The sequence below is a fragment of the Manacus candei genome, unplaced genomic scaffold (genome assembly GCF_025592945.1).
Source record: "Manacus candei isolate 608988 ecotype Guabito, Panama unplaced genomic scaffold, ASM2559294v1 h1tg000028l, whole genome shotgun sequence".
Lineage (NCBI taxonomy): Eukaryota > Metazoa > Chordata > Aves > Passeriformes > Pipridae > Manacus > Manacus candei.
In genome coordinates, this window is record NW_026138076.1 from 13,328,313 (window position 1) to 13,355,909 (window position 27,597).

General features: G+C 39.2%; 1 protein-coding gene across 12 annotated transcripts in view; it reads right to left on the minus strand.

The window, feature by feature from the left end:
- MTUS1 (microtubule associated scaffold protein 1) overlaps window positions 1-27,597 on the minus strand; it is a 131,726-nt gene that overhangs the window by 55,566 nt on the left and 48,563 nt on the right. For 8 of the 12 annotated variants that reach the window (XM_051790294.1, XM_051790293.1, XM_051790288.1 and 5 more), the window contains 4 exons: window positions 19,229-19,396; window positions 15,417-15,548; window positions 13,317-13,406; window positions 12,180-12,227 (listed from right to left, as the gene is read on the minus strand). In XM_051790294.1, the coding sequence (XP_051646254.1) occupies window positions 12,180-12,227; window positions 13,317-13,406; window positions 15,417-15,548; window positions 19,229-19,396 (438 nt within the window). Of the gene's footprint in view, window positions 1-422; window positions 1,573-12,179; window positions 12,228-13,316; window positions 13,407-15,416; window positions 15,549-17,719; window positions 18,249-19,228; window positions 19,397-27,597 lie in introns of those variants that run through there. The other 4 variants (XM_051790295.1, XM_051790302.1, XM_051790298.1 and 1 more) reach the window with 4 other exon arrangements.

Here is a 27,597-nt window from a genome sequence, read left to right on the forward strand (position 1 = left end):
ACAGACAGAAAGCTACATTGTGACAGCCCGTATTCATTCTGCTTCCCTCCCTGTTTCCCCCTTGCATCCCATCACGATATAGAAAAGACAGTGCTCCCAGAAGATTAACATTAAAAGGATGAAATAAATATTTAATAGCACAGACTTCCTGATACTATTTTTGGAACTGTGCAAAGAAAGAGCAAATTCCAATTTGCATTTCATAAACAGAATAACCATTTTCCAAACAAGCAGCTCAGCACAGGTGCACACACACAGAGTTCGAATATGAAACCACTTCGCTCAAAAGTCAGACTTCTGTATGAAATTTAAAAACTTTCATGCCAACTACAGTTCTTATTTGCTAAAAATAAGTTGCTGTTAAAGTAAACAAGATATTCACACAGTGCATGCTCTGATCATCATATTAAAAATGCACAAACCTGTATGAAATATAACAGTGCTTTTCTTGTAGCCAGAAGGTAGACGAATGTTTCGGAGCAACCCCTTTGCTGTCAGCCTTACGCGCATGTTGGATAAGGAAAATTTCGGGGACCATAACATGTCTTCAGTGCAATTGGAAGATAAACAAGCAAGAAATAGCCTCCATGTACTGTCACATACTATGTTTTTTAATCGCTACTGGCAGAAGTGAGCAATTCTTGTTAAAGAAAATAGGCTTGAAGAAATAATCAAGTCTCCATTCCTTTGCTCTTATTCCTTACACACAGACAAGCAAATCATCAGTAAAAGCAGATACCCATAGCATAAATGCTGCTGGCAGCTTCTTCTCACCAGATGTTGTGAAAACAAGGCTTGTCCTCAGAATAAAATCGACTTAGTGACTTGGAAAACCAACAGCCTCCGAACTGCATCACAGTGTTGATGCTCAATCTGCTATGGGACTCCGTGGGCTGGGAGCTAGAAAAGGAGAAATGGGAGGAGGAGGAAGTGGGTGGTCTCAGCAGCTGAATATATCATCCAGCAATGTCACAGTCCATGTAATTTTTCTTTGGAGACTGTAAGGGACATTATTTGAATATTCCTGGAGGCATATTTTAGCTTTGCACCCAGAAAGGATTTCTGGAGAGCATTTTTAAAAATAGTTTCTTTCAGTCAAATATTATGTCAACATTTAAAGTCTTAACAAATCCACAAACACATCTATTCTCTAAGAACAATTCAGTGTTTGAGAGCTGCTTAAGGGAAATTCTGTTTAGCTTGGCAGCTCAACACTGCAGATGCTTCCATTTATCAGCAGAGGCACAAGGAATCAGGCATTAATTCATATTAAAACAGTTCTCTGCCAGCTGGGTTTTGAAGGCACTCAAACAGAGGTAAACAAGCAGTGCTGCAAGAATTCCTACAACACAGATGCTGTTTCCATATTTAATTAGTTCTCATAAAAATTTCTTCTATTTAATGAGCTCACAAGTTTTGTGTATACTTTGGTGAAGTTCACTGCCACTGGCAAAAATAAAATTAAAATAAATTTAGAAACTAGAAAACAGAGGAGTAACTGTTTTACCGATTAGAAAATGTCACATTTTTTACAAACAACCGTGACTATAAATACATGCACTGGCCACCTTCCTGTGCAAAAAGAAACATTTCGCTACTTTGCCTGAGGTCAGTAGCTGCCTTACTAGGCAGCCACTGAGCAGGGACCACCCAAGTATCTTTCAGCAAATGCAGAAGACAAGACAGTGACATCGCTTACTTCTTTAGGGTTGCTCGAAGAGCTGTTCTCCACAGACTTTGTATCTTTTTAGAGACAACAAAATTAGGTACTTTTCTGTTGATTCTGCACTTCTATCATTTCACCAAACCACAGCTAATGTTCTCCAGCATCCATCCCTTTGACAGTTTTTCCAGTTCCAGAAACAAGTAACACAACTCGGTCTGAAGGAGGTATAAGCCAAATCAAGAATAATCACACTGACAGGTCTCATCCCAGTGGTGCCTGACCTGCCTTCTCTTTACCACAAATCTAATTTTTATATTTTAATAGCATGTCTTACTTGCTCAAGATTCATAGCACTTTAAATTCACTAGTTCTTATTTACCAGCCAGCCAGAACTAAAAATAGCATGTTGTTGCTGCATCTGGGTATCTCTAATGTCACACAGAGGGCCAGTGCAGCGACAATGAAGCAGCTCATTGTATGCACAGCAAAGGAGCTGCAGCCCAGCACCGAGACAGACCCATTCGGCCAACCTCCACAGCACGCTGCCTGATGACACCGCTGAATGTTTTTGAATCATGTACCAAAGTATTTGTTTCCCAGCACAGTGATGTACCACCAACTCTGAAGTACTATAATACGTCTTCAGTCCACACAAACCCATTCAGTATAAGTACAAAGACAGTAAATTAGGGGTTTTTGTTTGGTTCCCAGGGCAGCCTCTGCACACAGCTGGGCATGCATGTCATTACCTCATCTATTCCTTCTACTCTGAAGAGCTTTGGCACTAGCAATGTGCGTTCATCTATCTTTCCAAAAGCCTGTAGTTCCAGACTCTTTCCTAATCCAACAGTACTATCAAAGACATCGCCTTCTTTCTGGGATGCAAGATGATTATGCTTGGAAACCACAATGAGCAGTAAACCAGAAGGCTTGTTACAGCACACTACAGTAAGCCTTGTGTATTCAGGATAGTTCATTAGCCCATCTTGTCAAATATTAGATCGCTGTTGTCAAATCCTTTCTTAATTAAGGCATTTTGAGAACTTGACCAGGCCTACGGTCAGTCTTCAAACACCATTGAACACCCAGCCACACCAAGTTTTACCATTTTGCCAGGACACCCACAAGAATTCCTTTTTATTTCCCTCCTGCCCCCACATCTCTCCAAGAGAGGAACTGCTCCATGTTGTAAATATTCTCTCATCATCCCAGTTTGATGCTCTCACAAAGGTGGAGACAGACCAACTGGGTTAAAACAAATCCCAAAACACCACAAACTAACAACAAAATGCCCGCACCCAAAAAACCAACCTGCCACCTCTCCCCATCCTTGCAATAGTGCCCAAGAGAAATCAAAAGAACTTCTCATTAGCCTGTAAAACCATAGAAGTTAAAACACCCCACTGAAACCTAACTTCCTTCCTAGGAAAAGGAGCTAGAACAAAGAATCCCTAGAAGGCAAACATCATCTAATGAACCAGTTTGGAAATCGAGGAACGAATGAATCACCAGGCAAAATATGTGCAGATAAAAGCTCTATATGGACATCAAAACGTTTGTAGCACAGACCAAAACTACTCTTACAGAGATACACAAGTTATATTTTTAACGCCTCTTCTTTCCATTCTTTGTTTGGATGGAAATAGGCCATGAAGAAACAGATACACCATCATATTATTTGTAACAGATACACTATCATATTATTTGTAAAAAATCTTCTGATTTGACAAAAATGCCTTTCAAGTCTCTAGAGCTGGAATTCTGTTAAATCCCAGAAACCTGAAACAGGTCTGCCTTATGCGGAAGTAGACCTGACAGCACTAATCAAAAGCAATAGTTGCATGTCAGTCTCGTCTAGTACCCAATCCCAGTGAGCTCTGACAGCAGCCAGCAAGAGGACTGCCCATCCCCATCGAAAGAGCTCCCAGGAGAGACTTATCTCACAGAGAGGTTCCCCTAGTGTAGCCTTTCCAGAGCTCAGTGTCACACCATGGTACACTCTGCTCCACTGTGGCTGTGCATCTGCTAGTGTTGTTTCCTTGGCTCAGGAAAACAGAACCTTCCACTGTGCCTGTATTCCCACGACAGGCACCTAGTGCCTGGTGCTGGCAGGGTACAAAGCCAGGGCTAATCCTTGGGAGCTTAACACAGCATGCCAGGAATATCCACTGTCTACATTTCATGCCTAACATGAAGATCACAGAGAGGTCTTTTTCTATCTTGACACTGCATAAGGACAACAGAAAATAGCACCAGAAAACAGCAGAATAAATTAGGAAATTATATACGAAGGACGAAAGGACTGACAGATTTTTATTTACTAGCACCTTTCTGCTGGCTTCCCTCAGACTCCAAGGGCATAACTGGTGATGAACATGAGCAAAGGGACTCTATCCTGTTACTACCACATAATTCGGTCTGGGTTGCTAAACGTATCAGTACCTGATGACACCATCAGATTGATGGAGGGGTTATACCTATTTTAACCCTGTCAGATTTAGCATATCTGCACTCCCTGGGAATATGAGTAATGTGACAAAAATGGAGCAAAGCGCATTGGCATCTGTAGGCTCTTCAATTCAGCCTCATGACACCAAGTCCACAGTGTCTGTATGTGTTTCTGTTGTCCCTGTCACTCTTTCCACATCCAACAATCACTGAGAATGCCACCAGAACACAATAAGTATCTCACATATAAAAGTCTAAATCAGAGGCTAAATCTTTAGATCTGAAAAGCCCATGTAAAGGACATCTGGCTCCACGTCACAAGACAGCAAGAGCAGTGAGGAGCAGATGGATTTTACTGGCATGTTTTCCTTCTGGAAGAACTGAAAGGTGATTGCTTATGCAAGGAGACACAAGAAGCAGGGACCTACTAAGAGCCAAAGGGTCATCTGTGTCCTCATTTTTATTTCTGGAAAATGACCGCCCCCACTCCACTTTCCTGTGACCATCTTGCTCTATGTGCTCCAGTCTGAAAAACTAACCTTCCTGTAGGCAACAGTACCTGCTGCCACAACAAATGCAAACTGAAGCCTTGAGACTAATTTTAAGCTCAAATCCTCCCCGGAAGAAAAAAGCAAACCTCTTTCTTCCTCAGAGCAGAAACTAAAATCCTAAATAATTGAGGGGTTTTTTTCTAGTACACAGAAGCTTTTAATCATTATAAATTCAGCAGCCTGTCAAACTGAAGGTAATGCTGCAGTGGATTCCCAGGCAAACAGATACAGGAATCAGCCTGATCTGTGTCTCCCTCATGCAACAGTGGTATTTATATTGTCTGCACTCTTTCAGAATTGAACACAGTCACAAAACACTGCAAGAGTCATTTAATTTTCAACTTCTGACTTAAGGGAAGAGCATGTGCAGGATGTCCCTTTCAAAATGGCATTTTTGTTAAGACTGACTCAGTCAAAATCCTACAGGGCTGGCTACTCTACAACAGTGTAAAATGTCACCAATGCTAGGATATCATGCTCTAAAATATGAAGTTTCAATCATCCAGCCAGATTGACAAAAACTCACAACCTCTTTGCTAGGGACTTCTGCTGTTCAGAAATAGGGTAGGTGTATGCTTAGGTTCTTGTGAGCTCAAGCCTCAAGGAGTGGAGGAAAAATAAACATTTAAATTAGGGCCACAGCTTATGGATCTGTTAATTATTTATTCACACAATACTGATTTATATTCACAGTGCAACTGTATTTCATCCATGGCCTCACAACACCACCACTCAGACAGTCTCTACTGAAGAGCAACTTTGCAAATAAGGTCAATTTAGGCAAGTATATGTCCCTAAGGCATGTTAATGTTTTATCTGGAGAACACAAAGCACATTAAAGATAACTTACTGTCTTCTGCTTACCTCTGTGGGCTTTTTATGTTCTCCATTACCCCAGACATGCAGACGTATAAGTTGTTTAACCATCTTTGACACAAGATCCATGAGTTGCATGTCTGAGGCAATTTAATGGTCTTTCAAGTATTGTGTCAGCTTTCCCCCTAACAGGATCCAATGACAACAATATGGGCAGCTACTTTATCTGCTGAGAAGTATCTTAAAGTATATGAGGAATGCTTGAAGAAAGCTAGAAGAATCCAGTCAGAGGACTTAAAAATAACTTAAAAAAATTAAATATTGTAAGAGGACATTAAGAGTCAGCTTTAGAATACCTCATATATCTCACCTCAAAACTAAGAAAAACTCAGTAGAATTGACAACTCAATTACTCACTGTTTACTGAAAATGCATTAAACAACATGCACAATCTGAGGAACTCCAGAGAGACAAAGAAAAAAAAAAACAAGTCTGACAACATCAGAAGAGATCTACATCTAGATTTAACTGGATAAAGAAGGGATAAAAAGATAGAGAGAACCAAGTGGTAGGATGGCATATTCAATATAATTTGGCATTGCATACTGCAACTCCCTTGGGAATAACAAAATACTGGTATGTGATCCTGATGGTCTGTCAAAGCTCTAAAGTCTCTTAACAAAATAAAAATGTATTGTTCTCTTAATTACTGAAAAAAAAGGGAAAGAATTCAGATACTTTAAAATTCATTGAGACAGAACAGTATAAAAACATCAACTGTGGTGAATCCTAACAATGCAATCCTAACAAATGAAAGCCATTAGGACACACTTCCACACTAGATAAGCCTTGAACTCAGCTTCCAACACTGGGAAATTTTCTTTTGGACTGAGCTGATGCAATCTGTGAATATCCATTTCACCTGACACCTCTAGTCACACAGAGGCTGGCCTATCTGATATTTAGGCAAGTGTGAGAAAACCAAAGCTCTGTGTTCTTCTCCTGTGTGGCTTGTTATTGTGAAACACCAAAATAAGTACCATGGAAAAGAGCTACAGACATTCCTCCCCACAACAGAAAAAAACCCACAGAAATAAACTACAGATATCCCTCCATAGGAAGCCTGCATACTTCTGTGTCACCAGGAGTTTGGAGTATGGCTTTGCAGGGCTGGAGACAAAAGTTTCTCACAGAAGTCTGAAACATCAAGTCTTCTTTGCTGAGATTTTAAAAATAATCCCAACATTTTCAGTCCACCAATTTGAGAAACTATCAGCAGAATACCACCACCACTTGAATGAGCTGGCCCATGTGTTACTCCATAGCAAGCCTTGAGGTTTCAGAATTCATTGTTTTTTGTAAAGATACCTGTTGAAGGCCCAGGGAACATGAGCTGATTTTCAGCATGGAACAACAGACAACCTTCTCAAATTTTTAATTTTCAGAACATCAAGTTTGGGAAGAACACTAGGAAGATAAATGCAAATACATTGACAGACTTCCTTGACAGCTGAAGGGACCAACTAGGAATACATTAAGACCCCTCCCCTCATCATGTACCTCTGCTTTTGCATCCTGTCCTCAGTTGTAACAAACATACTACCTTGGGAAAAAAACCCATTTGTTTAAAAATAAAAACAAACAAACAAACACCACAACCCAAAAACCCCACTCAAAACAGATGAGTTCAGAATTTAGAGTGGCTTTCTCTGAACATCAGCACCAGTCATTTTCCTTGAAGACTTCTGGAGCACAGTGGTTGTCACCCAAGTCATTAAATCCTTAGATACAGCTGTTGTACTTACTTTATTTGTTAACAGTGGAAAAAATCTGGCCAAGAAAGTAACAGCTACTGTCTTTCAAAGACTATTTCAGGTTTACAGATATTCCCTTAACTCTTCAAAATAAAAATCATTATATGTCCCCAATGAATACATTTATTTAGTAACTGAAATTCACATGCATTTAGATTAATTCTCCATTTATTTATATAGAAATGGCAAAACGAATACCTGTTTTTATAGCTGGTTCACATGCAATAGCTACATTACTTGTAGCTTTGCTGTCTGTTTATAAGAGATTGTTTAAGGCTAGATCACGAGACAATTAAGTCATTCAGACAGTCCTCCTATTTCACATGGATGAAAAAAAAATCTAAAAAACAGACTATAGCTGGCTTTTTACTGCAGCTAGAAAGGCAACAAAATAATCCAATGCACAGTACGATATCTGCAAAAAGAGGTTTAAGCCTGATCTCACTGTTGCCTTTCAAGGGATAAAGGAAAAATACTAAACTTACATTGTTCAACTCTGGGAATTCCCATGTGTAAAATATTAACTACATTAAATGAATACAGAATCTAATCTTGTTCCTGCATCACCCCAAAGAGTTTACAAAACTGTTCCAAGTTTTTCTGCAGGATTTCCTGACTTTTCTTTTGGAGACAGGGGCAGAGACAGAAAAACTGACAAACCCAACTTATTTAGAAATGCTGAAGCTCTTAACGGGAGAGACTGAGAATCCAGTCTCAACACAACTATATTGAAGTTCCCAATTAAAGCTAGTCAGAAATGTTTCTTCTGCAATATGGAAGATCTGGACCTCCTGACTGCCAGGGTACATATGTTCACATACACATCAACTTGCAAAAACTTTTAGAAGCAATACACACCACCCCCCACTCAAACCCAAAAAGACCTTCTGATCAGATACAAAAGGAGAAACAGAGCCCTAATAAGTCACTTGACCAGATATCCCTCATCAGTAGGGTAATTTGCCACCATGCTGAAGACTACAGATGATCAGCTAGATGAAAGAATTCACTGAAGACCTAAGTATTTGGCATTCCTAATGATGCTCATCAGCTCTCAGAACAGTCTTCCCAATTTTTAAAGAAAGTTTACAGATTTTGTCATAGTATCATGTATAATTTTAAAATATGAAGTCTTTTTTGCTGTTGTTAAAGCATAAGCACAGTGTGATGAACATTAATCCTGTGTCTTCCAGACATGGAAAGTGCAAGTATTTTGAAGGTAACCTATTCTATCCAAGAATCTACAATATAAGAACTCTTTCCTCTGAGTTTCAGCAGGGATGACTGAGGGCATGAAAGAAAGGAGTATAAAACAAACCTTAATGTATGCCTCCAACTTCTGTTTGAACCAGAGTACTTTGTTAGTAAAAGCATCCTATCCCAGTATGAGAGTTTGAGTGAGGAGCCAGCACGCACCTTTAACAACCTGTTCTAAGAGACAGCTTCATGGTCTGTCACATTTATATCTTATTTTTTCATTTAACCTTGACTGGCACAACTACTCACTTTTGCAATAAGCCTCCTGATTGAATTTATTCCCTCTCCCAGTGTTATATTTTCTCACAAATTATTGAACAAAAACAGCCTTTCTTTATGAGAGTGAGGAAACAGAATACCATGACAGAGCATATACCATTTCTTGATAAAGCTTCTTTGGTTTTCATGGCTACTATAGCCTTTAGTAACTGATTCCACTCTGCATAATCCGTCACAGTATGAGAAGATACAACATATTTAATAACACCTTACACATGTATCCAGCAGTTGTCCTACCTGTCCTGATAACAGTCTTGTGTCCCACACATAAGTGGAACCTGTTATCCATAACACACCATAGATCCCTTTCAGGGTCATGGAACAACAGGACAAGTCCTCCAATAAATATTTACATGCTTTATTCCCAAAATGATTGCTTTACCTTCAGAATTGCCAAACAGGATATTTGCTTTTGCTTGGCTTACGTAGTTTGAGAGATTACTGTATTGTAACTTATCCTTAACACTCAGTCAACAGAGACATGAGACATGAATACCCACTGCATTCACCCACACTACACTGTAATATACTGCACAGGTATTAGACATAGACCTCTTTTTCTACAGGGAGGGCTGCAGAGACAAAGGAAACAGCACTAACTTCTACTCATTTTTAGAAGCAGTTTTGCATCAGTTCAAAATTCCATCCCACAAGAGGTAACGTTTTTATTCATATTTACATTAATTAAGACATTATGGTAAGTGCACATGAACAGTCTTACTTGAAGTTAGCAAGTTAAAAAGTATAATAAAACATATTATTCCCAAGAAGTTAAATTTGCCTTAGCTTTAAAGCCAGCGCTGAAGAAATACACCACAGAACTTGTAAAACTTATTCAATGCACTGAACATCATCCATGAAAGATACACCTTGTGAATGTTTTAACACTAACAAGAAATGAACAGCTGCAAATAAACACGTCTCTCCAATTTTACAGGCACACTAACAGTGTGTTGTGGCTTGCTTTGTCAAGCAGATTCTGGCTTTGCACCACTGCTGTAAATGAATGGAAAATGGAGAAAGAGCACCAGTAGTCAGAGAACAGACGCCACATCTAGAAAAGCCTGCTATTTTTCCATCCTTTAAGTGTGAAAAGCAACGTGAACAACTGAGCTAGACATTTAATTAATGCCTTAATGCAATCAACTACCAGAGTCCTGCTGCAAGAAATTAGTCCTGGGCACAGGGGCAAGAAATAGAACTGAGGTTGGAACTCTTCACTGAGTAAGGCTAAAATCCATAGACTTAACTATGGCACTGAAATGAAAGAACAAAAGCTTTATACTAGCTGCAATCACTAGAACAAAGCTCCACTATAATATCAAAGCCACAAAGAAAATAGAAAAAAAAAAGAAGATAGTGGGTCTCATTCTACATGGTACTGGTTGACATTATTTCAGTTCATTTCAAAAAAGCTCATTTGTCCTTTCTTCAAATGTAAGACATTGTACTGCAGAACATCCAAGCAGTCACAATATTTTTATTTTGTAAGAACTATCTGCAATTGTGAGGATGGGGGGGAGGGGAAATCTTTCTTAAAAACGCAAAATACTCCATCAGAAAACTCTGCATTCATAAATGGTAAATTATACTAATGTTTTGTTTAAGTTAGAAATTTGGTAACTTCAAAGTCTAACATATCCAATTTTGGAAGCTGACTCAGTACAGGAAACAGTTCAGGTTTATTAAGACAAACACTGAAATACAGCCATTCTACTGGCAAAAGTATGATGCTAAAGAGCATTTACTAAAGAATCGCTAACTATTACAGCCGATTTGAAGTTTATGGCTGTGTTTTTAAGGCATCATATCCAGCACTTCAAAGCTATGTAGCTACATGCTTTATTAGGTTGGAAAAGATTAATCACAGAATTATGTTAAACTAGTAAAAAGGGGAGGGAGCACTACTTTTCTGCATGGAAAATAGAGAGAATGTGTCACAACTAAATTTAGGGGGAAATAAAGTTATATTTTGAGACGACTGTAAGCAAGCATAAGAGGAATTTACTTTTTTAATTCATAGTCCAGAAACAGATTTTGTTGCCTATTGTGAGTTTCCTCAATTGAGCTGATCAAGACATTTTGTTGCTAGCTGAATCATCCTATACATCCTTATACAGCAGACTACATTTGAGCTCTTGAAACGCAGTGTCAGTCGTTACCTAAACTAACATTAGTTCAGCCAAATATCAATAAAAGCAACAAACAGAACAAGCACTTTGTGCAAAGTCTTACACTTTATGTATGACAGAAGCCCTGATCCTTAACAGAAGATATCAAAGTACTCAACCACAATTGATATGTACACATTTGACACCCAAGAGAGTAAAAAGACAAAATCATTGAACTCATGTTATGACTACAGGAAATTAAAAACATACTGCCACAGTACCAGAGTTGCAGGTCAGTACTGATTTCCCTAGTAATTCCAGACTCAAATTTACAACATCTGCTTGGCTGCAGCATCTCTTTCAGAAAGACATCTGCTATTCACTCAGGGGACAAAGGGCTTTCCAGTGATCTTCAGTATCTTTCAAAAAGGGCTTTTCAATGAGTAATTAATTACAAGCAGCATTTAATTCAGTAAATACATGCTGATTCTCGGGAAACTAAATTAGACTGCCAACTCTCTTGAAAAGACCTGGAAATCATTTCAAGTAGAAACATCATCTGAAGACTTTTCTGTCTCCTGGCAGATAGAAATTGGCACCAGGTGTCCTGACTGGCACAAGCACCAAAAACAAACCCAACACGAAGTCCTTAAAACTCTGCCAGATTTTGAAACGCCATCTGCCATTTAATCAGCTGTGATTCCCTCCCCCTGCCATATGAGCAGACACACATATCAACATCCTTGGACAATTTCAACTTCTTATACAAGTGTAGTCTGCAGTGATACATAGAGACAGCTCACACCAAAAGGTTATCTACAATGAACCTTCCAGAAAAGAAAGATTCTGCATGATTCTTCTATTTGTTTTTTTTAAAGCCACAACACATGAATTCATTCATTACTTAGCTCACTGTGGCTAAACAGCAAAAACTACATCCAGTTTCATTTCCATGCTTTTTTTTTTAATACCATTTAAACCTCATTAAGTTTCACTGGAAACAGAGTAACAGATACCACAGACTGCATATTATAAGACATGGGTAGCCTGAAGACAGTAAGTAGACAAAACTCAAGACACCTTTTTCCACCTCCTTTAAAACTGGAGTCAGTGATAGTTTCAGAACTATCCCCTGCAAATCTGTTCTTCCAAGAAAAGAACCAATATACTAATATAACGTATAAACCTAATTTGAGTTGCACCACAGAAAATATAAAAATGCATTCAGAAAACTCACCAGGACCCAAACAAGATAGGCTTTGGTGTACACTTCTTCCAGGAGAACCTACGGTGTTCAGGAAGGAGAAAAAAAAAATTACACTTCAAGAGAGTAAAGAAAATACAGGATGCCTTCTCATTAAGCCAAACATGTATTTTCCATTACAATTATCATATTTCATTTAAGTCAGGTAGCACTGTTTTACTTTACTTATTCATAGAGGACTACAGATAATAAGGAACTATCATCTATACAGGCATCAAAGCAACTTTTTTCCACCTATATGCTTATAAAGCAGTAATAAATTAACAGCATTCTCAAATGTGCTGCCAATCAAGTTAGATACAAATGAAAACACCGAAAAAGTTAGTCCACCCTACCTGTATTGGAGTTATGTGAAAATTGACCTAAGAACCTCGTTATTTTTAAGGATACTAAATGAAAGCAATCTTTCAGACTGCTAGGTATAAGTGCAAAAGTCATGTGCAGAGTTCATAAAAGGTCTTTTAACACCATCTTTCTTCAGAATTTACAAATAGTATGTGATCCTATAACAGGTGTTTCAACAGGAAAAAGCTACTTTGTACTGCTACCATACTTGTTTCCCTCACCTCAGCTTTGCAAATGGAACTTCGCTCCCAAGGCGAAAATTTTGTCTTACAAAGCCTTCCTGAAGATTCTTATCTATTCTTCTGATTCACTCTGGCAGAAATTACTAATGGCAATTCAAAGTTAAAGATACAACAAATGGTTGATACAGAAACATACAAGTAGAGTAAATATCCTCAACAGAGCTGACCACTATGCTCTCACAAGAATCTTGCTTAATTTAAACCCAAACTTAGACTAGATTTTTCTATCTTGTGTCTTTCGAGCATACAATCTTACAAGCAGATGACAGAACATCACTTAACAGACACTATCCTGTATTTTTGGTCATTATGGGATGCAAGTTTCAAGCAGACAGTAGACAATGAATGTCCCTTAAACAAATACATAAGGAACATTTTGCAGACTCAGTCTCCAATACTATGAACTGAAAGGAAAATGAGGAGACTATCTCAATTACTCTGAAGTCAGAGCATAGCTGCTCTTTCTGAATACAGAGGGATTCAAGAAAAAGTGAGAAACTGACTTCACCCAACAGCTGATTACCTCTAATCTCACTGACTTTCCTTCCTGGGGGCAGTGGCCCAGCTGATTTTGGTGTGCACTGGTTCAGCGAAGCAGATTTGGTCTTGGCTCCTAGAAGTAAAAGTTGAGATGAACTTTAAAGTAGAACTATGTCACCAATTAAAGACATATCTAATATTACACATTTACAGTTAAGTACAAGATGCACAAATCTACTCAAACACATGAAGATACACCTTCTAGAACATTTAACCTATATTTAAACTTAGCTCTGCTATACCAGAACTCATATTGGAATAAAAAGATGGTTTTAATAAAGCTTCTAAGCAGGAGAAAACATTAGTAATAATTTCACTTCAGCACTAAGATCGAATCACTTAAGTCTCAAAACAGCAGCTAATACAACACAGCTAAGGAAATACTGGTTGAAAGAGACCTCCAGAGGCCAGCTATCCAGACTCCCACTCAGAGCAGGCTCACCACCAAGACAAAAATCTGCTGACCACGCTTTTGTCCAGCTGAGCTATACAAACCTCCAGGAAGGGAGGCTTTATGGCATGACTGGGCAAGGATGCATCTCCCACTCTAAAATTTGTGAGCATTTTCCACTGTCACATCATCTGGTGCTACTGAGAGGAGTTTGGCACCATGACCCTTACAGCTGTCCTTTTCAAGCCATTGACTACACAAGCTCAACTCCCTCAACCTCTCCTCAGCAGACAGAGACCTCAACCATCTTCCTAAGTCTCCAGCTGACCTTTCCAGTTTCAAAACAACCCTTCTGAACTGGGAAGGCCCCAAAACTCAGTACAGTGGTCCAGATAACACTGAACTGAAGGGGGAATACCAGCTTCTTTTGACCACACTGCTCCTGCAGGTGCTGAAGGCAGGCTTCCAGCACCCAGGTTGCTGATGATGTTAAGTTATGCATAGCTGTGCTGCATGTTTTGTACCCCCACAGAAAGCATCGGCTTGTCAGACAGACATATGATTTGTGTTTGTTTCAAAGTGATTTATGATTTGTGCTAAATTCTGTTTTTTCTCACTGTTTACTATTTTAAAGCATGTCACTACAGTATGACATTTGGCAGGCATCTCTTACTTATTCTCAGTTATGTCAGATACCAGCTTAAGTCTAAAGCAGGAGTACAGTATTTAATTAGGTTTATCCAATTACAATAACCAGTTCATCACAAAGATGGTCAGAAGCAAGCTGATTATAGCTAGGATTTAGGAAAGAGACAGAGCAAGCTTGTTTATCTGCTCCCATTATGTCTTTAATTTTGTCTAGAGAATGAGTTGTCAACTGGTGTTTGTGGCTTGAGTGGAAGAAGCACTGTTGGCTGATCAAGAGTTCCTGGTTTGAACAGGAATTGGAACCAGAACAATGTTTAATACAAAGCCAAGGAGTACATTTAATGTTTTCTTTAGCACAAGATGATAAAGCACAGTCATCTTATCTCCATCAAAAATTAAAGCTTCCAATTCAGCCAATAAGAGGAATATTAAGAAAAAGCAGCATGAAAAGCTGAGCTGTTTCTGAGACTCTTCCCCTGGAAAGATGGGATAATGCCACTGATCTACGAAAGAAGATACTTCATCTAATAATACCTTATTCAAAAAAATATCCCCATCCCTCAAGGCCCTTTCTATGCCCAATGGGGTGAAGATAATGCAAAGCCTGCATGAGGACAAGAACAATTTCAGGACAAATTCAGGGTAGGTCTACCCTGCACATTACCAGCAGCCACAGAATCTGAGCCTGAACTTTCTGAAAGAAAAGAACTCTTATTAAAATAATGTAAATCCCATGTGATGACACCTGCCACGTAGCAAGGTGCATCTAGTCCCTGTACCATGCAAACCTCTGCTGTACCACAGTGCAGACCTCCTCTTCATTTCCCTGAAATACCTCCATCAATTATGACAATTTAAAGAACATTTTAACCTTCCCATGAAGTCTTACAACACTTGAAGCATCACTGATGTGATTTTACTTCCTCGCACTGTTTTCCGAGACCACCGTTACTGAACACTGCTTCAGGAGGCAGACGCCTGCCAGTAACGTACTGTAACGGCAGGAACTGCGCTTTCACTCCGTCTACCAACAAACCCAGGTACCTTTCGGAGTTGACTTCAACAAGTGCAATCTAGGTCTTGACAGTGCTTTCAAAGGGACAGGTCCTGAAGTGCCATTCTGGCAGGCTGGTTTTGAAGGCCATTCTCCATTCTTGATGACTGTGGCACTTGCAGCTGCAATACAGAATGACAAAGAATTTGCTCTAAGCATAAATGGTTTGATGAAGCCAAGCCTGTCTTACCAGAGGCTGAAGGACCTTGAAAGAAATTTGGGTTTGTTGCCACAATGGAAATTTTTCCTTGAAAAACAAAAACCTGAAATTTCGGGAAAGCATTGTTCCACTTTTCTAGAAAAAAAACTGAAAGTACTTCTAAAGTAAGTACACATTGTTTTGGGTACTAAAAAAATTATGTATACTGACACAGAGAATAAGAAGCTAACATGGCATTTACCAGAGACAAGCAAAAACTAAGTCACTCTGGAATAGTTGGTCATACTGTTGCTCTTTTCTCTAGTCATTAAGGAAAAAAAAAAAAGGAGGGGAAAAGTTTCTGGCATGTATTATCAGGTTTGCATCAGATTAGTATTTTAATGAGGCTGGCTATTTTTAAAGGTTTGTCTAATACTGTTCATCAAAAGATGGAACATATAGTCTTGAGATTATTTTAGTCTCTTTAAATGTACTAGCGTAAAGCATAAGTTAACTGCTTCAAAAAGATGGGTTTTGGCCACTAAATACATTTTCAACCACAGAAAGAGGGGTAGAACTTCTTTCCCCTATAAAAACATATGCAACTGAAGCCACCTTCTTTTTAAAAGACAAAGAAAGTTGGAGCTCCTCGAAAGGCACAAAAGCTAAATATTGCAAAAGGATCTGTACACGAGGAACAATTTGCATAACACATCAGTAACACAGTTATTCTGTGGGAATCTGACCCTGATCAACATCAGATTAAGACCAACTTGTTTTGGTAAAACATGAGGCCTGACAGTCCTTAACTTTTTCTGTAAATTGCTAAATTAAGGATTTTTGCTCAGAGTTCACTGCAGGAAGGTAACAACTGCCTACAAACTGGTGTGCTACTTGTAAATCAGAAGCACACCATGGAAGTAACGCTCTGGGTAAGCAAGCAGCCTTCTGCAGCAGGACTAGTTAGGGCACTGTTTTGCCCTATTAAAAGCTCCAGAGTCAGCTAACCAGGCTGCATGTAGGTAGGAAAACAAAAGGCAGAGTTGCAAAGTTTGATCACTATATGATTCAAAGCTGTTTATTCACAGATTAGGAGCAGCTACTGCAATCCTGATTAAAGATGGACATATATGAAATGGTCTCACCCCAGTTAAGATATAAAGAGTTTAAAAACTCAAGTCATTAAAAGAATTTTAGTGAAGTATTGACTGTTCAGAAATGCAAGCTCAACTGCTAGGATCAGCTTTTTAACTTCTGAAACACAATTTCTTTTATTTGTAATTATTCTAATGCAATTAAAATTTGGATTCTTGTTCTTAACCTCAGAGTTTAACTATTTCAGTACATTCAAATTATAGTATTTTCAGCTCTCCACTAAAACTGAGATTTCTCTACTGTTAAAAAAAATTCTATTTTTCAATGCTCAAACTGACAGACTGCATGAAAAATATGCTTTTATTAACAATAGCATTTCACACCTCATGATTTCTAAACTTCTCAAATAGGAAGTCATTTTAGAGAAAAAAATCATAAAGTTCAAGTGCTCATTAGACAAAAAAACCCCTAATGCTGCCACAGGGAATTACCAGTCTAAAGACATCCTATAACAAAGGGCTGAGCTGACACAGCAAGAGAAACACTTCTGTAATTTTTTTCTCTGTTAATACAAGGTAAACTCCTTAAGCAAAACAAACCAGGTGACTTTGCTGAATTAATATTGTTGACAGGACCACAAGTTTGTCATAAATTTCATGACATTCACAGTGTAAGCCTCCCATTTTTATCTTTGTGTCCCCCACCAAGCTAATAAAAACATTTTAGGTTTACAAATACAATTTTTTTCCTGACATTAATGCATAGTAGATTAAATGAAAGAATGAAAAACAAGAACAGCACTGTACTTAGTATTAGAGTACTAAGTAAACTCCATAATTTTTTCCAATTTGATTTAAGGTCATAAAAATTTCACTAACATATGAATTCTATTTAATCTAAAGTCCTTACACTCACAAAACCTTACTATCAGACATAAATCCCAACTAAAGAAAAATAATCTCACAGCAAATCAGCAAATCAAAATATTGCATATATTTACCAACCTCCACAAAACAAAATGCATGCTTTAAAATAGAAATAAAAAGGAATACAACCTACTTCTTTTCCCAGTAAACGTGGCTAACAAAGGAACAATACAAAAGCTGTAAGACCCCACTACCAGCAGTGTCAGTAAGGTAATATCATAGTGGCTTCCTGAGTCAGTCGGTGGTGTTAGTGTAGAATTGATAAAAATAATAGGAGAAAAATTAGTTTCTGTGCAACTGCGGAGTCCTCCTGGTATAGTCATTTAAAAAGATCAAAGCAAGCTTAAAGTCTAGGAAGCTGCAGCCATGTTCAACCTCTCATACTGCTCTTGCTTGGTCTTCGTGAATCGGAGTGGAAAAAATTGTAAGCTTGAAGGCAGTGGACAAAACAGATTACAGCAGCTAGCAAATCAGGCTAAATAAGGAGTCATCTGTTTGGACGCTTAATCTGAATACACTCCTTTGTTATAAAGCGATGACCCCATCCTTTGTTACATGAGGGAGCAAAACGAAGAGAGGACAAAGCTGCTTAGCAATTCCAGCTACAGTCCTAAACCTGAACAGCAAAAGTCAACATGGCTGTCACAGTATCAGAACCGATCCGACTACAGAGCGATATGCACATGCATATTTTATCACACATACTCTTATACCTTTAAGGAATATATTTGGTCTCAGTTTTTTAATGAAGGCACTACGGGGGGGGGGAACCAAGGAGAAAATTTATTAAAGTATGTATGCATATGCGCATACATAAACTACAGACGTGATAAATCACGGTTCTCTTTTTCAGTCCATTGAAGACTGATTTAGCAGACATCTGGCACAAAGAAAGGTCTTTGCCCAGTCTTCAAGATATAACAGATGACATGACAGTAACAGAATATTTGAATGTACTCATTTGAATACATACAGCTGGAAATACTAATACTACTGACATATTTTTGCCACAAATTCCTACAACTGCTGTATAGCTACAAATCACAGCTAGTTCTATTATTCTTCTCCCTGTTTTTAATCAAGATGTATTTGGTTAGGTCATACACCAATGGCTGCAGTTACCTTAGAGATTACAGAAGTCTACCTATGCAAAGTTTTACCTTCTAAAACGAATTTCACTTACCAGGTTTTGATTTCATCTACACGTTTTGTATTAAAACTCCGAAAGCATATATAATCCAGTTCAAAACAACATTTAGTATCAAAAAACCTGCGATGTGTTTTTCCAAATGTTATGACAGGTAAACCATTCTGTTCAGAATTACCTCTTATTACACTACATGTAAACACTAGGAAACTCTTGCTCAAGAAGACACACTGGTTTTGTAATCTTTCAGGACAGAAGAGGAGCTGTACCAAAACCTCTACTCATCAAACCACAACCCAAGGCTCAAAGCTTCGTCAGACATCATGTCTCAAAAAGGAAAGCTCTCAGTTAATAGGCAAAAAAGTAAGTCCTAGAACTAATTCTAGGAATTAACACAGGCCTTTGTCAGACAGGACTCCCTTCCAAGGCAATTTTTTCCAACAAGCAGCTGATATTGGCTATCAGTTAAAATCCACAACCCTCACAGATACTTACTGCTGAAAAGACTTCGCTCACTCTGAGTGCTGCTGACTGAGGAGAGGCTAGGTGTTCTCTCAAGCACTGATCTTTTGACAGGCACTTTGAATTTGGCGAGGGATTTACCAGAGGAGGTTGGGGAATTTTTCACTGAGGCATGCTTCTCTCCTGGCAAAGATCCTATACCTGTCAATTAGGGGGGAAGAAGGAGGGAGAAAGAAGAACAAAAGGAGTTGGAAAGAAGCTTAAACAATTGCTTCTTTTACACATATGCCTACAAATAAAAATATTTACACAGTAAAAATCCATATAAAAAGGCTTAATCTACCTCATATTGACATGGTAAAAAATGCTGTAAATGCAGAAAAACAGTTCCAAGGATTTAAAGCATCATATTTTCCTAAGAACCAAGTCAAGAGCTTTACACATTGACCTTCCAGACAGACATCTGCACACCAAAGAATGTCTTTCTTACATTGTCCTATCTCTGTGTGTTATGGTTTGCTGTACAGGCGATCCCATAAAAATATAAAAAACCTCCACTTCACAGACAATCAAAGAAAGGATTCTTTTGTTTCTTCTTGCCCTCAAAACAAAGATTCCCATCCCCATTCCACTCTAAAAGATCATATCCTTTCAAGAACACAGACAGCATGAGAGTACTCACATAATATACTTAAAACTGACTAGTTCTGCAGAACTAATTAAACAGCACTCCCACAACCAAGTTCTTAATGGCCAGCTGGTGCAGACACATTCTTATACTAATTCCGGTTTTCACTTGAGCTTGTTGAATACAAATGCCCAACAGCTAAGTTAATCAAACAGGAAAAGTATCTATACAGGAGAAAGGTGTGCCATCTTCAGGACAGGAGCTTACTCTTGCACTACTAACAAAGCAAATACACTTTCCACAAGAAAATTTGAGTTTAGTCAAATTAAGCTTTTAGTTTATTTCTGAAAAGTGCACACCCAGATTAAAACTTCAATGGCCCAAAGGAAGTTATGTACACACAGACTTGTCCTGGCAGCTCTGAGTTGACACTTGTCAGCTCTGACAACAAAATCTTTATAGAGGCCTCTGAATATGGAGGTTTTCATTTTTGTATAAAAACAGACATGGAAGACAGGCCTATATAGTTTTTAAATATTTTGTTACCTATTATGATGAAATATATCTAAAATAGCTTAATTTCTGATGTCACCGCCATTTTCAAGTCTGACAGACAGTTTATCTTACTTGAAAAAGAGACAATTACAGTGTTTCAGATTTTGCTTTGAACAATCACATTTCTACACAAAGGGAATACCTTTCCCTTTATTCTTGTCACTATAAACCACATTTCAATTTTGCTTAAGATAAAATACTGCTGAACTATGACAGAATTAGCTAGTAATTCCACTTTATTCAACATCGGTTTTACTACAGGAACTCCACCCTTTAATACTAATGACCAAGAAACCTTCAATTTGCACCAAGACACGAAAGCATGACACTAAGGGGACTGCATTACATTTTAGGCGAGAACACACCCAATGTTTGCCTTTCAACAGTAGGTGGTGTGACAGGATTAGATAACCTGTCTCAAAACATCCTGCATCAAGTATGCAACAACAGGAACAGCACTGGTAAAGAAAGGTATGGCCAAGCTATTTTCTTCAGTTCAGATCAATTCAGTAACAAAAGAGAAACCCCACATACAACGTATACTAAACCTTCATTGGCATATTATGTAATACTGGTTACAGAGTATAACGCACAAGCTTCAACGAGTCATTAAACATGCTTTGTGTCAGATCTCTCTTTGGAGGTGCACTTTTACTACTTGTGTAACTTTACTATACAGAACTGTGATTCTGTGTATGGCTTTACTGTAGCCTGCTATTAAACCTCTGAGACAAATTATCAGCCGTATTTCAGGACCTTTTGTAAGTTACTGCAAGGGATGCTTGAATATACACAACTCACTAAAGAGCATACAAGCTTTGCTGTGCTATGAGAACACCACAAACCACAAGCTCACACTTACTGAAAACACCCTTAAAACACAGTACTCCAGAAAATATATCTGAAATAATTTGTGTTTGACAAAAAAAATATAAAATATTTGTGACATCTGAACTTCATACAACAGATTAATAACTTTATAAAACTTTCCACGTTGTTTTTTAAAACCTTGTTTCATTATTCTGGTATGTTGATCAATTAATAAGTAATTCAGACCACTCAGAAGTTCCTTTTCTAAACAGCTTCTCAGCAAAACAAGGTGCAAACCCCCCAAAAAACTCAAACCAAACAAAAAAAAACCTATCCCCCCCAAAACCAAACAAAACCCACAAAACCCCTCAAACAAACCAAAACCAAAAAGCAAACAAGAAAAAAAAGGCCGCTGTACAAACACTGCCTGTTGATGTTGTATGACTTAGTAAGTTAAATTTCTACATTTCAAAAGGTAGCTAGAGGAACAAATGCAGTTTATCAGGTGCATCTTATTCAAGATGAAGGCAGCATGTTTGATTACTACTGTGTTGGACTTGTTCATCCAGTTCTAAACATACAGGAACAAAATCCTGTTTCCTTCACACGGATTTTCACTCAAGAAGGGTCAAAGCACATATGTAAAAATGCTCAGTCTTGTCTCGTACTGCATGTTCCCTACACATGATTTGCAGCCAGCCAAACTTCTCTGCAAAAGCTGGAGTATGACAGCGCTCTGAACCAGCTGTGAACCCAAACCCATTCAGTGAGCACAGCAAGCTCTGGGACGTTGTTTCAGAAGCAGGTCAAACAGATGACATTTGCTCTTTCCTTAGTTCTTCTGCTGCTTGATATTTTCCTGTAAGGCTTCTATTAAAGTAATTACTCAAACACTCAAATACATTTTTCAAAAGCCCTGCTCAAGGGACAATTTCTTTCAGGTCATGACACAAGATCATTAAGCAACTACTCTAGGTGTTACTTCAACTAATAGTTTTACAAAGTACTTTTATAAAATAAATACTTTTCTTCCCTAAGAAAGGAGCTACACAGAACTACATGCAAAGGTTTTAAAGACAGAAGCAGGAAGATACGGCATATAAACAAAAGTGCTGGAAACAAGCACAGAAGCAGGATATTTAGTGAACCATTATTACAAAGACAACAAGCAATAGCAAAGTAACAGGCTTTCATCAGTTATTTAATCTAGTCACTGAAGCGGGATACTAGAAATACCACATTCCTCTACAATGAACTAATGAGTTGGCAATTCTTCAGAAAAAAAGTCTCCATGCAACGACCATGTTACTTGAAGTGTGTTAAAGTATCTCCTGTATTGGAATGGAAATAAGCAAAGAACAAAGCTCATTCTTCAAGAAGCTCTGCAGATAGCTTTAATATCCTTAGTAAAATAATAATCCTCTCATATGAATCCCTCATAGGTCGTTAGAAAAAGTTAAAGCTAAGGCTTCCTTTAAATAGCACTGGAGTCTAAAACACTCAAATTGAGAGAATGTTGACACTGGGTAGATTGTAAAGTCAAAACACATGCACAAATTCTGAAATTTCATGTCCACCATTTCAAACCACATCAACACATTTCATATCTAGAGCTGAGCACTGAGCAACTGGCATTCATAGAGCCACATAACACCTAGAAATGAACGGTTGGAAGCCTTTCCCAAACATAAACTTTGGGCAGACGAAGTGCAAAAGGAGTTTTTTTGAAAGATGCTTTTTGTTGTTGCTGTTTTTGTTTAACCCTAAAGCTAACACTAACAGTTGGTTTGGTCTTACATTGCCTTATGTCTTGAAAATGCTGAATTTTGGATTTTTGCCTTATGCTTTTCAGATTTTTTCTGAGAATGTAAAATACAAAGGGCTCCGTCTTAAAAGTGCTAAACTTCTTAGCTTACAAAAAATAATTTTAAGCATGATGAAAAAGCCCAGTTTAAGCCTATGGTAAAGTCTTTAAAAGCCATGGGGAGTAAACCTTCAAGAAAACATGCTGGTTTTTGGCATTTATTGAAAAGAGTAAGTAAATAATGGAAAGACAAACTGGACTTTGATATTGTTTCCAGCAGACTATTCTAATGTAGTGGTAAGAGTGCTTATGGTTGCCATTTTAAACATGTAAAGCAGGAGCAATACTAACAGTTTTCTGATGGCTGCAAGCTTCCGAGTTTGCCTGATCAGCCATCCAGCAATATCAACTATACTATATATTATGCTATACACATATCGGTGTTCCTTCAGGGAACAAAGAGCGGTTACAGTATATATCATAATTCTAAAGGTAATGTCTTTCTAATCATCTCTCCCTTTTAAAGTCTCAAATTACTACCAAAATGGCAGGACACAGTTAGGTTATGTTGCCAGTAATGGTCAACTGTTCAACCTAAACGTGGAAAAAAACAGGGAATGTCAAGTTACTGCTGGGTCTTCAAATATTTACAAGAGAGATTTACTTGTTTAGAGGATAACAGCTGGTCAGAGAACAGGCAAGACTCCATTCTCCATCTGATGGAGACTTCCACAGCATTCTCTCCATTCCTCTACAATCTTAGACAGGTATCAAGAACCAGCAGCAAGCTAGTGCCAAAACCTTAACTAGGGTGCCAGCAGCCATGCAGGTAGGTATTCCTGTGTTCTTCCTCTTGCAGCTCAATATTCTTGGACTAAAACTGGAAAACTGATCATCAGTTTTCAGCATTATATTAGCAGTTACCAACAACCAAAACAATCCTTTTTGTTCCTTAAAATGCTCCTATCATCAGAAGAGTGATTGGGTCATTTTCAGCTAAGGGAAGAGAGAGAAGACTAGTTACTCATGTATGCCTACCATTCAACTTCACTTTTCCCCCTTCCTATCTGCTCCAGTTTTGAAATGGGGCAGACTTCCTCACAGTTAAACCCTTCCACAATCAGAGAGACTCCTCCCTTTCCCATCTTCCCGCAGGCTCAACCCGTTGCATGTGACCTCTCTAGCACCTAGAAACATCTCTTCCCTGGCCTCAGGTATGAGCTCACACCTGATCTCTCACCTTCAGGGCCATCTGCCCATAATGCTGCCTGCTGGATTTAGTCAGGTTAAGGCTTTTCCTTTTGTAGACTGAACTAGAGCAAGCCCCATGAGAGATCATGTCTGCACAGTCATGCTGCCACCTCCTATGACCCCAGGCAGAGGCAGTCTCTGGACAGCAGGTAGCTTTACACCACCTTCCCAGGCCAGCTGCACAGTGGTGGCAAAGCTTGCTTGCTCTAGCTTTGCCAGGAGACTGTTGTAAGCTGTTCACATCTTGACTTAAACAAACCAACCCCAACCACTAGCTTTAACACAGCTATTGGAAAGTTCTGTCTGTTTAGGAATACTGGGCATAAGAAGTTGAATCAACATACTACAAGGGAAGCTGAGGCAAAAGAAGACTACCAACCCCATCCAATTATGCTTTTCATTATTGTCCAGCTCTTCAAGCCACAAACCCCTTCATGTGAGGCTCTGAAATTTGTTTGATGAATTGCAGCTTTAATACTCATGTCCATGGGCAGGATGAGTAGTCATCCTAGGAGAAGGACAACTCTAACCCCAAACCCAGGCAGATGGAGCTCGCTTAGCCCTGTAAGGCCATCCATCTGAGAGAAGGACACTCTAAACAAACCTACATCCTGAGGACCTCGCTGTCAGCGTCCAAGCTTGCTCGGCCCTGACAGATGAACCTTAGGATTAAAGGGTGGGTCCAGTTCCACACATACTGCGTCTCACCTAAAAAATCCATTGCGCAGGCTCAAAGGCCTTACCCACATTTGCAAAGCCCTGTAGTGACGGGCGAGGGTCGAAACGGCAGGTGAAAGGTGCTCTGGAAGCCGCAGACCCAACCCTGCATGCAGGTAGTTCAGGACATTGGTCCTCAGAGACTGACCGGAGATGACAGTCTCTTTCGGCAGCATCCTGAATGACCAAGCAGCCTTTTCAAGGACAGCACTGCTTGCTCCACTTGGAGAGGGGCCTAGAAAAGGTTTCTCCCTTAACCTAAACCTGCTGTTTCATACAGGAGGTGAAAACTGGCAAGGCAGCTGGGGGCCTTGCACTCCATGCTAAATTTCACAAATTTGTGACACGCTGTTGGGAACTAGGCGAGCTACCATCAGACCTTCATGATGCAGTCATCATCACCTTGTATAAGAAGAAAGGTATTAAATCAGACTGCTCAAATTACCGTGGTATTACTCTGCTCTCTATTGCTGGCAAAATCCTGGCAAGAATACTTTTGAACAGACTAATATCCCTTATAGCAGAAGGAATTCTACCTGAAAGCCAATGTGGTTTCAGAGCCAACAGGAGCACCACAGACCTGGTATTTGTTCTCAGACAACTGCAAGAGAAGTGTAGGGAACAGAACAAAGGTCTCTATGTAACCTTTGTTGACCTCACCAAGGCTTTTGATACTATGAGCAGAAAAGGTCTATGGCAGATTTTGGAATGCTTAGGATGTCCCCCCAAGTTCCTTGAAATGATCATCTCACTCCATGAGGATCAGCATGGCCAAGTCAGATATGGCAATGCACTTTCTGAGCCCTTTCTGATAACCAATGGTGTGAAACAAGGCTGTGTTCTCGCACCAACCCTATTCACAATCTTTTTCAGCATGATGCTCCAAAGGGCCACGGCAAACCTCGATGATCAGGACAGTATCTACATTCGATACCGTACTGATGGCAGCCTTTTCAACCTAAGGCGACTGAAGGCCCACACTAAAACCTTAAATCATCTTGTCCGGGAGCTGCTTTATGCTGATGACGCTGCCCTTGTTGCCCACACAGAAGCAGCTCTGCAGCGTTTAACATCCTGCTTTGCAGACGCTGTGGAGCTCTTTGGGCTGGAAGTCAGCTTAAAGAAGACAGAAGTTCTCTATCAACCTGCACCTCAGGAAGTCTTCCATCATCCCCATATCATCATTGGCAAATTAGAGCTCAAATCAGTCCAGCAGTTTAATTACCTAGGAGCCTCATCTCCTCAGATGGTAAAATTGACAGAGAGATAGGCAACAGGTTAATCAAGGCACATAGTGCTGTTGGAAAACTCCACAGAAGAGTGTGGCAAAATAAACACTTGAAGAAAAGTACAAAGATCAGTGTTTACAGAGCCATTGTGCTGTCTACTCTGTTATATGGATCTGAATCATGGGTCATTTACCGCCACCACCTGCATCTCCTAGAACGCTTCCATCAACGCTGCCTCCGTACAATCCTAAACATCCACTGGTCAGATTATGTGACCAATACATCTGTTCTAGAACAAGCAGCAGTCACAAGTATTGAGGCCACGTTGCTGAGAACACAGCTGCGTTGGGCAGGGCATGTCTCAAGGATGAAGGACCACCGCCTCCCTAAGATCCTGCTTTATGGTGAACTTGCCACTGGCTGCTGCAAGAGAGGAGCCCCGAAGAGAAGATACAAGGACTCCCTGAAACAACATCTCAGCCTTGGCCATATTGATCACCATAACTGGTCTACTCTGGCCTCCAATCAGGAGGCCTGGAGACACACCATCTGTAACGCTGCTGATGCCTTTGAGAAAGCACGCAGGATCACCCTTGAGGAGAAAAGACAATGCAGAAAGAATCGTATCTTGCAGAATATACCACCTAAGGAGTCTTTCTGCTGTGCCTTTTGCAACCGTCTATCTTGTACTGGCCTTTTTAGCCACCAGTGCGCTTGTAACAAACGTGGGTAGAGTCCTTCCCAGATCTTCATTCGTGAAGCCTAGCCATGATGATGATGATGATGTTATCCACAACTCTTTGAAGTTTTCTGTCACAGGAGTTCCTTGGATGAAAGAGGAACCTCACTGTACCAAAACAAATACAAGTTTCTTCTGGAAGATAATTATTCCTATTTCTCTCCTCCTTTACCTCTACCCTGAGAGAATTCAGAACTAAACAGTACAGGTGAAGAGCTACTTAAGACACACCAGCATGTCCTTGCAAGTAAATGACTAGGTACCAAGAAATTCCCCTGCAGGGAAATTACTGCACACCTCCCTCCTAAAGGAGAATATTCTTATAGATACATCCACATTTCTGATAGCGTCGATATGTTGACTGTTAGTCTCTGTAAGTACAATCATGCTTCTTGCTACAAGTGCAACACATTAAAACTTCAATGGGGCTAGTCACAGAATTGCCTGTAAAAAGTCTGGGAACATGGGTGAAAACTTTAATTCCCTAAGTATGATCAGTGATGGCACCATAAACAAAGTTGACAGGATGAAATGCTACCTTCTGGAAGCTGGAAGCCAGTAGAATATATTAAATGCCATGAATTTTGGAATATAAATAATTTAAGTTAATCCTCAAACATTTCCAACTGCCCCTCTTCTTCTCCGCCCCACTAAAACTCAGAGAACCAC